The sequence below is a fragment of the Salvelinus sp. IW2-2015 genome, linkage group LG26 (assembly GCF_002910315.2).
Source record: "Salvelinus sp. IW2-2015 linkage group LG26, ASM291031v2, whole genome shotgun sequence".
Classification (NCBI taxonomy): domain Eukaryota; kingdom Metazoa; phylum Chordata; class Actinopteri; order Salmoniformes; family Salmonidae; genus Salvelinus; species Salvelinus sp. IW2-2015.
The window spans coordinates 13495468-13513163 of NC_036866.1; the positions used below are offsets into that span (position 1 = coordinate 13495468).

The 17696-nt window shown below is 42.2% G+C and overlaps 1 protein-coding gene across 2 annotated transcripts; it reads right to left on the reverse strand.

The window, feature by feature from the left end:
* Window positions 1-1630: 1630 nt before the first annotated feature.
* Window positions 1631-16156, reverse strand: LOC111952537 (transmembrane protein 161A). Of its 2 annotated transcripts, XM_023971330.2 has the most exons (12): window positions 15875-16155; window positions 15160-15263; window positions 14849-14935; window positions 14642-14733; window positions 13894-14050; window positions 13110-13261; window positions 10131-10194; window positions 9817-9960; window positions 9605-9718; window positions 5113-5287; window positions 4540-4636; window positions 1631-3136 (listed from the first exon to the last, which is right to left on the reverse strand). In XM_023971330.2, the coding sequence occupies exons 1-12, from the start codon at window positions 15875-15877 to the stop codon at window positions 2838-2840; spliced, it is 1488 nt and encodes a 495-aa protein (XP_023827098.1). In that variant the 5' UTR covers window positions 15878-16155; the 3' UTR covers window positions 1631-2837. The 2 variants fall into 2 exon arrangements, with proteins under 2 accessions (XP_023827098.1, XP_023827099.1); XM_023971331.2 differs by lacking the exon at window positions 15160-15263 and having other exon boundaries at window positions 15875-16156.
* Window positions 16157-17696: the final 1540 nt, after the last annotated feature.

Consider the following 17696-nt stretch of genomic DNA (forward strand, 5'->3'; position numbering starts at 1 on the left):
CACCCAGCCTAAAACCCCAAACAGCTAGTAATGCAGGTGTAGAAGCATGAATACATCTAGTCACTCACTATCATGTCAAACCACTAGGTTCCAACTGAGGGAACAAGAATGAAGGAACATTATAAAACCAGACAAGCTTTATACAGTGTGCATACAATACAAAATGCCTTACAATCACAGCTGAACATCACATACAGTGAATATGTTCTTCCCTCTAGAGCATCTCCCTACAATTTAGAATAACCAGGATGAAATTGGCTAGAATTATCCCTCTCCCACCCGTCAGCATGGCCTCTGCTCCCCAAATGAAAAGAGTCACAGGGGTGGTGTCTGGGCAGCTCCCCTGAGGATAGGGCCAGTCTGCAGGGCATGACTGAGGCCTCCGTTGTCTGGTCGCTGCCTGGTCCCTATAGCAACAGCCATGGTGGCTGCAGGCTTCAGACTGGGGGCCTCCAAACACATGCACATAATTAATGTGATTATATAGATATGTCAACCCTGTCACCTTCCAGTTCATTAAGCCAGACACTCTCCCAGACCTGTCAGAGGCCAGTAAAGGCCTGCATCTGCCTGGCCTTAAGAGGAAAGCAAGCCCCGGCACATACATTTTATATAGGCCTTATACCAGTAGGGGCAATAGAGGGTTAGGTAGAAAATTCTCAGAAGGAAGTCAAAGTACTCATAATAGCTGTTTTGACATCATTGTAAAATGCTCTGTGATCTGAAAAGCATCAAGGCAAATGCATGACAAGATAAAACAAGTGGGGAAACAACTTTTTCAGAAATTTCACTCAACAATTATAAAAAATCATATCACATAAAAATATGTTGTCAAACAGTAAAAGATTGTTAGTGAAACAAGCATTCAAGATCAGAATCTCAGCCATCCATAACACAAAGTTCCAAGGTGTTATCTGGTCCCATCTAGTTCTGTGCTTGAGCACCATCGATATCCTCCAATGAAACATTCCCACCTCACCAGAACATAAAGGCTCAGATAAGTCAGTCCCTCCCTAAATTGGGCATCTTTGTGGGTTTTGACTGGATCAGGAAGTTAAATAATATCTTCAATAAATCATGTCAGCTCAGACGAACGCTCCACGGGCCTTTCTGGCTGTGTCACATCTGAGGGAAGGTCATGTTCCTTAGAGCTATACAAAAGCAAGCTGATTTTTACCAATATTATTTCACAAAAAGTGATATCCACAAAAATATACCATTTGAGAAATTTGACAAGTTGGCATTACATCTGTGACACGTTGCACTGCATCACATTGCTACAAAGCTATATGATATTACACATACTAAGATCGAAAAATCTAAATATATTTACAAAAAAATATTTGTCTATATCAGATTGTTGAGACAGAATTAGTGCAGGGCAACTATCAATGATTAAGGTCAGAGGTGAATGCCCAATTCAGCAGCTACAAACCATTGTCATGCATGGTCTTTTGTCAAATTATTAAACTTTGAAGGACCCCCATATTTTATTACCCTTATCTCCTACGCGTTATAATAAAGAAAATAAGTCATTGGGAGAAAATAAAATCTGAAATGTACATTTTGCTGGGATAATCAAAACATGTGATTTTGGCATACTAAAACTAAAGATGGAAAAGAATCATAAAATATTCAATTATTGTTTTATTAAGCCACACAACCAAATAAAACACTTGTACACAACTAAAAAGTTAACGCCATGCATTCAGAAGTCTCTTAATTGTAAAAACAGCATCTTCATACAAACCACACACCGTGAAATGATTAGCGAACATTCAATCAAATAAATCACACGTGCCATAAACCATGACCCAAACAGCAGCACGACACCTGCACCTTTCCAACATAATATGACCAGGGGCAAATAAATAAATTAAAAACAAACCATTGACCTTACAATCAGCAACGCATTTCAGACCTAGGTTGAAGTTTTAAGCGAGATTTGTTCTAAACCTACATCTGTGAATTATAGTTTGGCAGCAATAAAAGACAAAGTACCTTGTTCAAACAACTAACAAACTTTGTTGAGACTGAAAGATGGTTGATAACAAGTAAATTTGGCCAAATCCAGTCTGGGCTGGAGTGTTATTCAATGATACAGATAAATGTCTATCACCAGTCTACCATTTTACAGAGAAAAAAACATTTAATGAAAAAAGGAGATCTTATCATCGACTTAAAATCCCTGAGTTTCCAGGCACTTGGAATTCTTCTTTGAATCCCTTCATTAAATAAACACAGTAACTGATCCTCAGTGCTTCGTTTTAAAGGTGGGTATAAATGATTAAGGAGAATGAACAGGCGAGGCCCGAGTTTGATCAATCCATACACAAGTGGTGATGACTGCTAAATAGACTGAACTCCATGGGTTCATGACAATCGGTACGGTATATAGCAGAAAATATAACGAAAATTTTAAAAAAGCATCAAGAGCTTCTGAATCTGTCTAATAGCAAACTAGGCTGTAGTGTAGTGGTACCTTTTTCCTAATAGTAAAGTCTCATTTGCAGCATTTAACAATATTGTGTGATGAAAAATTAAGAAGGTTAACACTGGGCTTAAGAGAAATGTGTTAAGTAGCAAGGGACAGAGTTCAGTCCCCATTATACTGCATCTCCATCATAGTCCCCAGGCAGTCACAGGCAACATCATCTGTGTCCCACAGGACAACAAAGTAGTAGTGTGTCAGAAGAAACCCTCACATGTCCTTAGTTACAGTAAGACAAGAGCACCCATCCTGTCCTTCTGTTGTGTTAAAGAGGTTTACCTGCCTACATCACACTGGGCTTGTGTTAGCTAGGTATTGTGGGTAGTGTAGTTCTGTGTATTCTTCCTCAGTTCTGCATGAGGTACTGGTGGAAGTAGATGCCAAACAGGCTGCTGATGACCTGGCAGGCGGCCACCCACCAGGTAAGGAAGGCAAAGAGGCCTCTGAAGAAGAGGGGGGTGAGGACGGAGCGCAGGGCTGAGAAGCCCTCTGTCAGACGAGCCACCGTGGCCTGGATGTCCTCCTCCATGTACTCCACCCCATCCTCGTCCTCCTCCAGCCCTGGCAGGACGGGAGTGACCGTGGGCATTACCAGGGCAGGAGTCACCCCCGGAGCCTGTTCCGCACCACTCCACGAGAAGTCACCTGACATACAGAACAAAAACACAGCAGGATCGAAAGCCGTTACCACATGAGACATTCTAAATGAACAACTTATAGACTACATATACAGGTAACTGCCAAAATATAGGAAACACCAACATAAAGTGTCTTAATAAGGTGTTGGGCCACCATGAGGCAGAACAGCTTCAATGCACCTTGACATAGATTCTATAAGTGTCTGGAACTCTTGGAGGGATGCGGCATCATTCTTCCATGAGAAAGTCCATAATTTGGTGTTTTGTTGATAGTGGTGGAAAACTACGTGTCAGGCACCGCTCTAGAATCTACTTGATTCCATGTGTTATTTCATAGTTTTGATGTCTTCACTACTATTCTACAATGTAGAAAATAGTAAAAATAAAGAAAAACCCTTGAATGAGTAGGTGTTCTAAAACTTTTGACCAGTAGCGTATACTGTGAGGGAACAAACTCCCTCACGACGCCAGGTCAGCGGAGTCAATCACCACCTTCCGGAGACACCTGAAACCCCACCTCTTTAAGGAATACCTGGGATAGGATAAAGTAATCCTTCTAACCCCCCCCCCTCCCCCTTAAAAGAGTTAGATGCACTATTGTAAAGTGGTTGTTCCACTGGATATCATAAGGTGAATGCACCAATTTGTAAGTTGCTCTGGATAAGAGCGTCTGCTAAATGACTTAAATGTAAATGTACTAATCGTACTATATACACACACACCTCTTCAGAACGTACTGTTTAGTCAAAATGAACACAGTAACCAAGAAATATCAACAAAATAGGCTCACCAATCCTGAGAATGTATCATCTAACGCACAATTGCGTTGATTCCCGCCATTTGTTCATTTGGGTACAGCGGGTCCCTTTTTCTCTCTATCAACGGATTATCAAACAAGCGTGAGTCTGGAAAGAGGATTCTCTTCCTCAAAAGTGTACAGCAAAGTCTACTAAATGAAAAGCCGAAATGAGTATAACAATGTCATTTAAAGCATACTAGATTTTCTAAATGTGACATTCTATAAAAATAAAAAAACATACCCCATGCTCCTTTGAGATCCCTCTTTCAGTCACTGAGAGCTCTTCTAGCCATGGTAGCCCAAATAATGGGCAACTGGGCATTTTTATACATGAACCTAAGCATGATGGGATATTAATTGCTTTACTAACTCAGGAATCACACCTGTGTGGAAGCACCTGCTTTCAATATACTTTGCATCCCTCATTTACACACGTGTTTCCTTTATTTTGGCAGTTACCTGTAACATCAGGCATTATTAAGGTGAAGCTGTTGGTAAATTATCATGACTCCCCATTTTTAAATTGTAGAATGCAGATTCTCAGCAGTCACTGAAGGCCTCACTGAGATTAGAGTTGTTGCTTATGTTGTTAGGTGCTGTACATGTCTTACCCAGGACCTTCAGAGCCAGGGTAGAGAAGAGGAGGAGTAGAACAGGGATCACGTACTGCAGGGTGACTATGGTCAGGTAGCAGAACACACGGGTCACCTGGAAGGACAACAAAGACTCATGGATACAGGTTTCCTCTGTCAATTAAGGTTGGGCGGTACCCATATTTTCAAACCGTTTCTGTACCACACCAGGGTATACGGTATTACCGGAAGTGCACACAAGGGGCGCTATTTCTAAAACGATTTAGGCAACAGGGATCTTGAGCCAACAGAGATTGTATGTCTCTGCTGTAAGCAAGAAGCTTGATCTTGACATCTAGCCACTTAGCTAGAAAGTTAGCAAAGCAAATGCATAGCTGGAGCACTGAGCTGGAGATAATTTGACACCTTAGATTTCTTATAGTTATACTTACCTTATAGTTTAAGCAGCGGCGTAGCACGCCCCAGCCCAACCCCTCCACCCAAAAAAAGTGTATGTATGCATGCATAACTTTTTTTTAAACAGTATTGAAAATGATATTGTCGGTATTTCGAAAAAACAAAATGGCTGGTTTAGAGGTTTAGGCATCTTACCTTCCTCTGGATGTCGATAGCAGCGATGCGTCCTGCCTCCTTCTTCATCTGGTCCACCCACTTCTGGGACAGGTTGAGGTAGGCCTGCATGTGGTAGCGGGTCAGGGCCAGCCTCAGGCAGCACAGCACCACCACCGCCCACAGACGAACACTGTCAAACATTGCGCTTGACATACTGGGATAACACACAGAGACGTCAACACTAGGAGTTGAGCTGTTGCGGTGACTGCAATACCGCCACACTGGCAGTCATGACCGCAGTCAAATTCCACATGACCATTGGGTCACATTAATCTCCTCTTATGCATTCTGGACATATGTTGTTAGTACCCAACTGCTAATGGCCGTGTACTCTGATCTCTATAGTCCCTCTAACCACTGACATCAATACAAATTGGATCTCAAATCATATCAAACACTTATCAAAACAGTTTTTAAAACCCACCTCACTGATCGATCAATTTGAAGAAAGAAATTCATTAACAGGTTGAAACTGAGTCGAAAACATGGTCATTGTGAATGTTGTTTCGAAGCCAAACAATGAAGTGGACAGTGCTTTCTAAGGTGATGATCAATTCAAAACACCCATACACATATTAGACCTTATGGATACATATAGGCTTATGAGCCCAAGCCCGAAGAACCCCTGAATGAAAATGATTTTTCCTTATACAATACATAGCTAATAGCCTACCGCTTACTACACATGGCAGAATTCTTTATTTTTATATATATATATATATATATATATACATATTTAAGATTTCTTTGGTATATAATTGGTCTAGCCTATACTCCAAAATTAAACACATTATACTAGTCACCTTTGAGTGTGGACTGTATAATTATGGATACTGGATGGACCGGTTACCTTATGCTATCCATGAGTCTTGGAAAGAACATATAGGCCTAGGCAATACTGTTGGTTCATTGATTGTGCAAGGCAGCTTACAGTTAGCCTAAAATTTGTGAATTTGTATTTGTTATATTTTCATAATGAATAGGCTGACACTTCCTTTAGCTTACACAATCTCACCACTGTGCTATTCCATCTCCTCGCTCTCCCCTTAATTCCTTTCGAGAGCACAGAGATCGGGGCTGTCAGTTTAATTAAATATGTTTCATTGTAAAAACATTTTACTACCTATATTCCTTAACAGATTTAACTTGCCTTATCAAATTAAGCACTAGAGACCTGCAAGAACATGGTTGGAGAGCCCATGGCATACAAAGTGTGGGCGCAATATCATCTGTCACGCTGCAAGAGGCTCCACTGGGATTCTCTGCCTCTAACCCTATTACAGGGGCTGAGTCACTGGCTTACTGGTGCTCTTCCATGCCGTCCCTAGGAGGGGTGCGTCACTTGAGTGGGTTGAGTCACTGACATGATCTTCCTGTCTGGGTTGGCGCCCCCCCTTGGGTTGTGCCGTGGCGGAGATCTTTGTGGGCTATACTCTGCCTTGTCTCAGGATGGTAAGTTGGTGGTTGAAGATATCCCTCTAGTGGTGTGGGGGCTGTGCTTTGGCAAAGTGGGTGGGGTTATATCCTKCCTGTTTGGCCCTGTCCGGGGGTATCATCGGATGGGGCCACAGTGTCTCCTGACCCCTCCTGTCTCAGCCTCCAGTATTTATGCTGCAGTAGTTTATGTGTCGGGGGGCTAGGGTCAGTYTGTTATATCTGGAGTAYTTCTCCTGTCTTATCCGGTGTCCTGTGTGAATTTAAGTATGCTCTCTCTAATTCTCTTTCTCTCTCTCTATCGGAGGACCTGAGCCCTAGGACCATGCCTCAGGACTACCTGGCATGATGACTCCTCGCTGTCCCCAGTCCACCTGGCCATGCTGCTGCTCCAGTTTCAAGTGTTCTGCCTGCGGCTATGGAACCCTGACCTGTTCACCGGACGTGCTACCTGTCCCAGACCTCCTGTTTTCAACTCTCTAGAGACAGCAGGAGCGGTAGAGATACTCTTAATGATCGGCTATGAAAAGCCAACTGACATTTACTCCTGAGGTGCTGACTTGCTGCACCCTCGACAACTACTGTGATTATTATTATTATTTGACCATGCTGGTCATTTATGAACATTTGAACATCTTGGCCATGTTCTGTTATAATCTCCACCCGGCACAGCCAGAAGAGGACTGGCCACCCCTCATAGCCTGATTCCTCTAGGTTTCTTCCTAGGTTTCGGCCTTTCTAGGGAGTTTTTCCTAGCCACCGTGCTTCTATACCTGCATTGCTTGCTGTTTGGGGTTTTAGGCTGGGTTTCTGTACAGCACTTTGAGATATCAGCTGATGTAAGAAGGGCTATATAAATACATTTGATTTGCATGCTCCTCAAACAGTGGCTGTTGCTTGGAGTGAAATAAGTGTTATAAGCTCAGACATCTCTATATGCAATCCTGTGTGAAAGCAGAGCTTTGATGGTTGCCACTAAAAAGACGATCCAAGCTGCTAATATATTTATTTCTCAGCTGCTTATATTAAGCACATGCGCTGCTATAAAACCAGAGAAGTCTACCTGGCATGGTTACAAAACGAACCGTGGGAAAGCGGCCTTCATTCGCTATATGAGTGCATACGGAGATGTCTTTTCCCCCCTGCCCATTTGATAATGGGCCATTATAAATCGAAACAAATGACATTAGTTAATTGAGAATAGTTCGATGTTTAAAGTTTAATGAGAGAACAGCATGTGCAGCCTGAGGCAAAGAACAGAGTGCAAGCTTTTTTTGATACTTTCTCAAATCAGCAATAGTCTATAGTTGCATCATGCAGCCCATAAATGTTAGACATTCTAAAGGTTTGTATCATTCAAAACTAGATTAACTCTAAAATCAAAGTATAGGACCTTTCAAATTATCACTTGTACACTCCATATGTGCACTCAGCTCCGGGATGGGAAAAATATCCTTTCTATTATATAATTTTTTACTATAAAATCATATAATATAAAATGGCACAGGACTAAAAAGCATATCTTGTCTGCTAAATTAACTATCCTAGAACCTATGCATGGACAGAAAACATACAGTAGGCCCACTCATAATCGGTTCTTCTGAAATACTGTACATTTTCTTAATATGTTTCTTTAGACCTACCTAAAATAAATAATGGAGTTATTGAGATGGTGTATATTAAATGGATTTGTTAAACTTCTTTAAAATGTACTGAAATGTTCCAAAGGCTAGCATCAGCGGCTTGTATGTGTGGAGACGCTAAACGTGCTGATGTTAATTACCGTGAGACCAGCAGTCAATTACATGACAATAACCAGCTGACTAAGTTTCATGACCGCCACAGCCCTAACAAGGAATGAGCACAAGGGTGCCAAAAAGTCATAATTGTAATATTTCATCATTGAAGTATAGGAAATCAGGGGATGCACAAGAGTGGAATACAGCAAGTATATACATACACTACATGACCAAAAATATGTGAACACCTGCTCGTCAAACATCTCATTCCACAATCATGGGCATTAACATGGAGTTGGTCCCCCTTTGCGGCAATAACAGCCTCCACTCTTCTGGGAAGGCTTTCCACTAGATGTTAGAACATTGCTGCGGGGACTGGCTTCCATTCAGCCACAAGATCATTAGTGAGGTCGGGCACTGATGTTGGGCGATTAGGCCTGGCTTGTAGTCGGCATTCCAATTCATTCCAAAGGTGTTCGATGGGGTTAAGGTCAGGGCTTTGTGCAGACCAGTCAAGTTCTTCCACACCGATCGACAAAGCATTTCTGTACGGACATTGCTTTATGCATGGGGACATTGTAATGCTGAAACAGGAAAGGAACTTCCCGAACTGTTGCCACAAAGTTGAAAGCACAGAATCGTCTAGAATGTCATTGTATGCTACAGCGATATGATTTCCGTTCACTGGAACTAAGGCGCGTAGCCCGAACTATGAAAAACAGCCCCAGACATTACAGTTGGCAGTTTCCACTGCTCCAGAGTCCAATGGCGGCAAGCTTTACACTACTCCTGCTGATGCTTGCCATTACGCATGGTGATCTTAGGTTTGTGTGCAGCTGCTCAGCCATGGAAACCCATTTCATAAAGCTCCAGACAAACAGTTATTGTGCTGACGTTGCTTCCAGAGGCAATTTGGAACTTGGTAGCGAGTGTTGCAACCGAGGACAGACAATTAAGCGCTTCAGCACTCGCTAGTCCTGTTCCGTGAGCTTGTGTGGCCTACGACTTCGCGGCTGAGCTGTTGTTGCTCATAGACGTTTCCACTTCACAATAAAAGAACGTACAGTTGACCGAACTGACTTGTTGGACGAATGGCATTCTTTGGCGGTGCCACGTTAAAAGTCACTGAGCTCTTCAGTAAGGCCATTCTACTGCTAATGTTTAGCTATGGATATTGCATGCTTTGTATTCGATTTTATACACGTCAGCAACGGGTGTGACTGAAACAGCCGAATCCACTAATTTGAAGGGGTGTCCACACACTTTTGTACATATAGAGTACCAAGACACACACTTACAGCGTGACTGAGGTCTTCCCCATTGGAGCGTTCCCCAGGAAGTCCCTAGCGATGGGTTTGATCCACAACACGATCACCACCACTGGAGCCAGAAAACTAATGTGCAACAGAATCCTACAGGGAGCAGAAAACAACACCCGAACAGGAAGACATTACTAGCGGAGCCAAGTGGTTATTTGGTTTCACAGCTAAATCTGTGTTAGTGTTCTTACTGGATGAATGGGCGGTCTGAGTTCATCTGAACTGCGTCCAGGTGGGTCTGGGCTAGGCGGAGGCCAGGGAAGGCCAGCAAAGCACCAATAAAAGCACAGATGGCAGCCAGACCCAACTTCACAGTCAGCTTGGTCACCGGGACTCTGATGGGAGCCCAAATATAATAAACATTAGAGAGAACATTTGCCGACACACAGATCACTAAAAGCATATCATCAGTCCATGAATGACTGGCTACTATTCTATGGACCCAAGTTGTGATTTACATATTTATTTTAAATAAATTTAAACTGTCCAATGAAGAGATACTTACGACCACTCAGCAAAGCCTTGCTGTTTTGCGAAAACCTCAAGGTTGTTAAAAAGACTGTTAAAACCTGAAATACAAAAGCATAAAAATGATCAAATTAACTAAACAAGTCACTGTTAAGTGAGATATATATATTATTTATTACAAACACACTGTACAGAACATTAGGAACACCTGTATGGGATCAATATCATGCCAAATGTATTGTGAACACACAGCATGCATTTTGTATTTGTGTATCATGATCTGTACAAATAAGTACCAACGCACAAATGTAAATCACTATCCAAAAACAAACACCTTTTGAATTGTATATCGATATATGGGATTAGAATTTTTTTTAGAACAGCAGATATGCAGGTCATTTCCAAGAACCTTAAGGAAATGACTGCCATAAAGATTTGCACATAGAGATATGCGCAAACATGACAGATACGGCAAACCTGCAACTCCATATTTGGAAGAGCTTAGGTCACCTGAATTTTGTCAGGGATTTGACAAGAAAAATACAAAAAGTTATCAAACTTAGAAAGCGATTTGTAGTCGTAGGGGGAAAAAGTGTTTGTATCCGTAGGAAGCGATTTCTATAAAATCGCTGGCAGCCTCTCGTTCGGCCATGTTGATGCCTGCCTTTCAAGGCTGCAGAAATTATAGTATGGTAACCATAATGTTAACCATATGTGTAACCATAGTATGTCCAATGTAAAGAATCGAAACCCTAGATTACTCTATATTTGCAACACTATTACGGTGTACACCCGTTCGTAAAGCTCACCGCAAAAGTAGTCAATGCCTTATTTGGGCGATGAACGGGTATACACAATACATTTGGCATATTACTGATCCCATACACCTGCTCTTTCCATGACAGATTCACCTGGTCAGTCTATGATCCCTTATTGATGCCACAATTCCACTTCAAATCAGAGTAGACGAAGGGGAGGAGACAGGTTAAAGAATACATTTTAAGCCTTGAGACATGGATTGTGTACAGTTGAAGTCAGAAGTTTACATATACCTCAGCCAAATACATTTAATCTCAGGTTTTTCACAATTCCTGACATTTAATCCGAGTAAAAATTTGTCTTAGGTCAGTTAGAATCACCACTTTATTTTAGAGAGAATGATTTAGTTCAGCTTTTACTTCTTTCATCACATTCCCAGTGGGTCAGAAGTCTACATACACTCAATTAGTATTTGGTGGCATTGCCTTTAAATTGTTTCACTTGAGTCAAACATTTTAGGTAGACTTCAACAAGTTCCCCACAATAAATTGGGTGAATTTTGGCCCATTCCTCCTGACAGAGCTGGTGTAACTGCGTCAGGTTTGTAGGCCTCCTTGCTCGCACACGCTTTTTCAGTTCTACCGACAAATTTTCTATAGGATTGAGGTCAGGGCTTTGTGATGGCCACTCCAATTCCTTGAATTTGTTCTCCTTAAGCCATTTTGACACAACTTTGGAAGTATGCTTGGGGTCATTGTCCATTTGAAAGACCCATTTGCAAACAAGCTTTAACTTACTGACTGATGTCTTGAGATGTTGCTTCAACATATCCACATAATTTTCCTCCCTCGTGATGCCATCTATTTTGTGAAGTGCACCAGTCCCTCCTGCAGCAAAGCACCCACACAACATGATGCTGCCACCCCCATGCTTCACGTTTGGGATGGTGTTCTTCGGCTTGCAAGCCTCCCCCTTTTTCCTCCAAACATAACGATGGTCATTGTGGCCAAACAGTTCTATTTTTCTTTCATCAGACCAGAGGACATTTCTCCAAAAAGTACGATCTTTGTCCCCATGTGCAGTTGCAAACCGTAGTCTAGCTTTTTTTAATGGCGGTTTTGGAGCAATGGCTTCTTCTTTGCTGAGTGGCCTTTCAGGTTGTTGATATAGGACTCGTTTTACTGTGGATATAGATAAATACTTTGTACCCGTTTCCTCCAGCATATTCAAGAAGTCCTTTGCTGTTGTTCTGGGATTGATTTGCACTTTTCACACCAAAGTACATTCATCTCTAGGAGACAGAACGCGTCTCCTTCCTGAGCGGTATGACAGCTGCGTGGTCCCATGGTGTTTATACTTGCGTACTATTGTTTGTACAGATGAACATGGTACCTTCAGGCGTTTGGAAATTGCTCCCAATGATGAACCAGACTTGTGGAGGTCTAAAATAAATTCTGAGGTCTTGGCTGATTTCTTTTGATTTTCCCATGATGTCAAGCACTGAGTTTGAAGGTAGGCATTGAAATACATCCACAGGTACACCTCCAATTGACTCAAATGATGTCAATTAGCCTATCAGATGCTTCTAAAGCCATGACATCATTTTCTGGAATTGTCCAAGCTGTTTAAAGGCACAGTCAACTTTGTGTATGTAAACTTCTGACCCACTGGAATTGTGATACAGTGAATTATATGTGAAATAATCTTTCTGTAAACAATTGTTGGAAAAATGACTTGTGTCATGCACAAAGTAGATGTCCTAACCGACTTGCCAAAACTATAGTCTGTTAACAAGAAATGTGTGGAGTGGTTGAAAAACGAGTTTTAATGACTCCAACCTAAGTGTATGTAAACTTCCGACTTCAACGGTACGTGTGCCATTCAGAGGGTGAATGGGCAAGACAAGATTTAAGTGCCTTTGAACCGGGTATGGTAGTAGGTGCGCCAGTTTGAGTGTGTCAAGAACGGCAACGATGCTGGGTTTTTCACACTCAACAGTTTCCTGTGTATCAAGAATGGTCCACCACCCAAAGGACATCCAGCCAACTTGACAACTGTGGGAAGCATTGGAGTCAACATGGGCCAACATCCCTGTGGAACGCTTGACACCTTGTAGAGTTCATGCCCTGACGAATTGAGGCTGTTTTGAGGGGGAAAGGGGGGTGTAACTCAATATTATGAAAGTGTTTCATGTTTTGTACACACAGTGTACATCCCCATGGGACTACTGTAGTAGGGGTTAGTGTAGTGGACATACCAGGCTCCAGGCCAAACTCCAGGTAGTCTTCTCTGACCACTAGCACCAACATGGCCACCAGCAGAGATAGGAAACCAAAGGCCAAGCACACCGAACGCTCACCCCCCTCGTCAGACCGGAAATAGTGGCCCATCAGGGAGTGGAGGGTTTTCCTGTGAGAGAGGGTTAAGGGCAACACAGGGACAATCGGGCAGTCCCTCAACAAACAACTCCAATCAAGGAGGAGCACAACAGGTGCATCTGAGTGTTTTTTTGGCAACAGTGCATGTTTGGGTGTTTCATACTGTTTTTGAATGGGCGTCAAGCTTATATTATCAAATTCATGAAAACGTAGTCACTTAAGATATATGTAAAATTATATTTGTGGATTAATTTCTACCTGATGCCTTTCATGAAGGTTTGACAGAATTTAGATTTTTTTCCCATAATCGAAAACCTTCACGAAAGGCATTAGGTTGAAGCAAATTAATTCAAAAATACAAATATCATTTTACATACTGTATGTTAAAATGACCACGTTTTCATGATTTTGATTATAAGCTTGAAGCCCATTCAAAAACAGTATGGGACTTGCAACAGGAAGTAGGCGGGACTTTCATAGGGTTATTGATGTATACAAGGGGCCCACTTTGTAGAAATTGACACTAACAGTTTTTACATGGTGATAACATTGACAAGTACAGTGAGTACAACTTCAGTCTTCTTAGGAATAAGTTCAATTCCATTTTCAAGTTAAAATTGTAATACAACTATGGGATCTCAGAGAAGGTGAACTGAAGGATACAGGCAGCAGAGAACAGTCAGCACACACCAGAAGGCCCCAATGTGGACCTCCATGGCAGGGTCAACTACACAGAAGTAGCCCTCGGTGAAAAGGTAGATGCCCATCGCATACACTGCAAAGTCAATCAACCACTGGTACTCCAGGAAGAATCGCAGTACTGAGAATGGGAAAGGAGAGACAAAGCTAAAATATTGTAAGGAAAAGATAAGGCCTAAATGCAAGGGCTTGGAGGGCATTGCAGTGCATACCACTGCTGGCTTGCTTCTGAAGTTAAGCAGGGTTGGTCCTGGTCAGTCCCTGGATGGGAGACCAGGTGCTGCTGGAAGTGGTGTTGAGGCCAGTAGGAGGCACTCTTTCCTCTGGTCTAAACAAAGATCCCAATGCCCCAGGGCAGTGATTGGGGACACTGCTCTGTGTAGGGTGCTGTCTTTCGGATGGGACGTTAAACGGGTGTCCTGACTTCTCTGTCATTAAAGATCCCATGGCACTTATCGTAAGAGTAGGGGTGTTAACCCCGGTGTCCTGGCTAAATTCCCAATCTGGCCCTCAACCATCACGGTCACCTAATAATCCCCAGTTTACAATTGGCTCTTTCATCCCCCTCCTCTCCCCTGTAACTATTCCCCAGGTCGTTGCTGCAAATGAGAACGTGTTCTCAGTCAACTTACCTGGTAAAATAACGGTAAAATAAAATAAATAAAATAAAAATTTCAGTCAGCAGTAGTGGTCATGCTTTTGTTTTATTTACCAAGGGCATCAAGGAGGCCAATTGGAGCTTTTTCCAAGTTCAGGTCGATGTCCTTCGGCACTGTGAGAGGCTTGCTGTCCCCATTCTGTCTCCTACAAAGAAGAAGTCAGCAAACCTTCTCTGTAACAGCACAGTCTACTATCATAACAGTGATACAAAAGAAAAGACACCAGTTGTACTGTATCATCATGCCCCCTCAGCTCACACCTGTCTCTCCTGCTGGGCTTGCTGGGCATCTGTTTGCCTGCCAGGGCACACAGCTCGCCTTCAGAGGGGTGTTTGAACCGGAATAGACTGAAAGGATCAAGTTATATTTGTTTTAAACATATATACACATTGCAAGTAGTTGGCTAGTAGTATGACTGTTGTTTAACTCAAATCTTTTCACTATGATTAGGCAGTTTCTCCTGCCCTCATGATCTGACAAGGAATAACTCCAAACCCTAACCACTATCAGGATGTCTCTACACCCAACCTCCAAATCCACTTCTGCATGACATTTGTGTACATTACTTTACCTGCCATTGCATAGAAGCCAGCGAGCAAAAGAACAGTGTGGAGTCATTCTCTGCATGATGCTAGCAACCAGCAAGCTGACCACCAGCTGCACTCCAATTAGCGCCTGTTCAGACAGACAGACACACACCTGGTTAATCAAAGTAGCTACAGTACAAAAAGGGGTCAACCCAACGTTTGTAGACAACCAACATGGAGTTTCCTGAGAATTGTTTCAACCGACACAACTGCTGCGTGTCTCAAAGGTGTCGCTACTACACGTGTCGAGAGTGGGGGGGTGCCCTCCTACAACTGTCAGCCATTCAACTTTTCAAGGAAGGAACCAAGTCCTCTTAAGCCAAGGAAAGAAATCACCCAAGATAGCCATGACATGGGGGGGAAGTGCTGGCTGTGAAGGTTACCATCCATGCTAGCAGCCCAAGTAACCTAGCTAACGGTGTGCAACGTGTCCATGGCTAATAGAATGCAAGGGCAATTTATGCTAACTTCAAACTGACATATAGCCAGCTCTCAATTTGAAGAGAACCTGAAGCAGTAACTGTGACAAGTAACGACATTTTACCGGTAGCTGACATTTCTAAGCTAGCTACCTAGCTATTTTGTAGCCAAAATGTACCTGCGGTAGAGGCTAAACGCTATAACTACAGGCATTTGAATTAGCTAGCGAAGCTCTACATACTGGTTGCAAGTGGACAGATAAAACATCTAGCTACTCACCATCTCTTCAACGAACTGAAGTCAATTTTCGTAGTGTTAGCGACACACGCGTGTAGTTTAAGTGTCTTGACAGCTGATCAAAGATGGCAGATAAATTAAGACTGTTCACTCTGTCCGTTTACCATTGAACATCAATTGTAAGTTCAGGTCTACTTAACTGACACCAATGCAATAGCAGATGGGTCTGGTCTTCTTAATTCATTGACTTTCATTTAACTAGGGGGGGGAAACGCTTCCTTTTCCGTCTCTGAGCTGATGACATTATGCTACTGTAGGCAGGCCTGGATTTGGGTTCCACAAACCACAGAAAACAAGCGGTTTCATTGGCTCGAATAGATGTCTGTTCACGATTTCTTGGGATCCCGTTACAAACTATGCCAAAAGTGGTGGAAGACGCCTAGTAAAAATATACCTTAATCGCAATAATGTATTTTCTAATGTAGAAAATAAATAGTTGCACCTGCTTAGCAATAAAATCATACTTTTATAGATACTGTATCATAAAGCTAAGTACACGTAGACGACTTTCACAGTTGTCCAAACCAATCACACTGTAACTGGGCTTATTATTGTGGGAGTTGTAGTTTCTTATACAAAGTGACAAGACGCTTAGTCTGTTCGCTATATTTTGTCGTTTTAGCAAAGATAATTTACAAACTTTGGTTTTAAGGTGACCGGAACCAAAGTGTGTGTCAGTGTTTCTCAGTGGATCCTAATTAGGGATGAACATTAAAAATGTATAAATACACATAGTACGACTTTATCTAGAAAGCGCAACACTTTTGTCAAAATTGAACATATGCAGCAGGTTATGAAAATGAACGTATCAAGTTAGGTGAATGAGATTAAAGTTAAGAAAAGGGTTAGCTAAAATGCAAGAAGAAAAAAATCTACTTTTGACATCAATTTGACCGAAGCTGTAACGCTTCTAGACATGACCAGCTAGTACCCATACTAAACCATATTTGCTAGTACTGCAGGTGAGTCTTATGAACACTGAACAAAAATATAAACGCAACATGTAAATTGTGTCCCATGTTTTATGAGCTGAAATAAACGATCCCAGAAATGTTTCATAAGCACCAAAAGTGTATTTCTCTCAAATTGTATGCACACATTTGTTTACATCCCTGTTAGTGAGCATTTATCCTTTGTCAAGATAATCCATCCACCTGACAGGTGTGGCATATCAAGAAGCTGATTAAACAACATGCTCATTACACAGGTTCACCTTGTGCTGGGGACAATAAATGGCCACTCTAAAATGTGCTGTTTTGTCACACAACACAATGCCACATATGTCTCAAGTTTTGAGGTAGCATGCAATCGGCATGTTGACTGCAGGAATGTCCACCAGAGCTATTGCCAGGTAATTGAATGTTCATTTCTCTAGCATAAGCCACCTCCAATGTCATTTTAGCTAATTTGGCGATACGTTCAACTGGCCTCACAACCGCAGACCACGTGTAACCACGCCAGCCGAGGAACTTCACATCTGGCTTCTTCACCTGCGGGATCGTCTGAAACCAGCCACCCGGACAGCTGATGAAACTGGAGAGTATTTCTGTCTGTAATAAAGCCCTTTTGTGGGGAGAAACTCATTCTGATTGACTGGGCCTGGCTCCCAAGTGGGTGGGCCTATGCCCTCCCAGGCCCACCCATGGCTGTGCATCTTCCCAGTCATGTGAAATGCATAGATTAGGGCCTAATGAATTTATTTAAATTGACTGATTTACTTATATGAATTGTAACTCAGTAAAATCGTTGAAATTATTGCATGTTGAGTTTATGTAATAAAACGTCTCATTAAAGTTTGGCTACA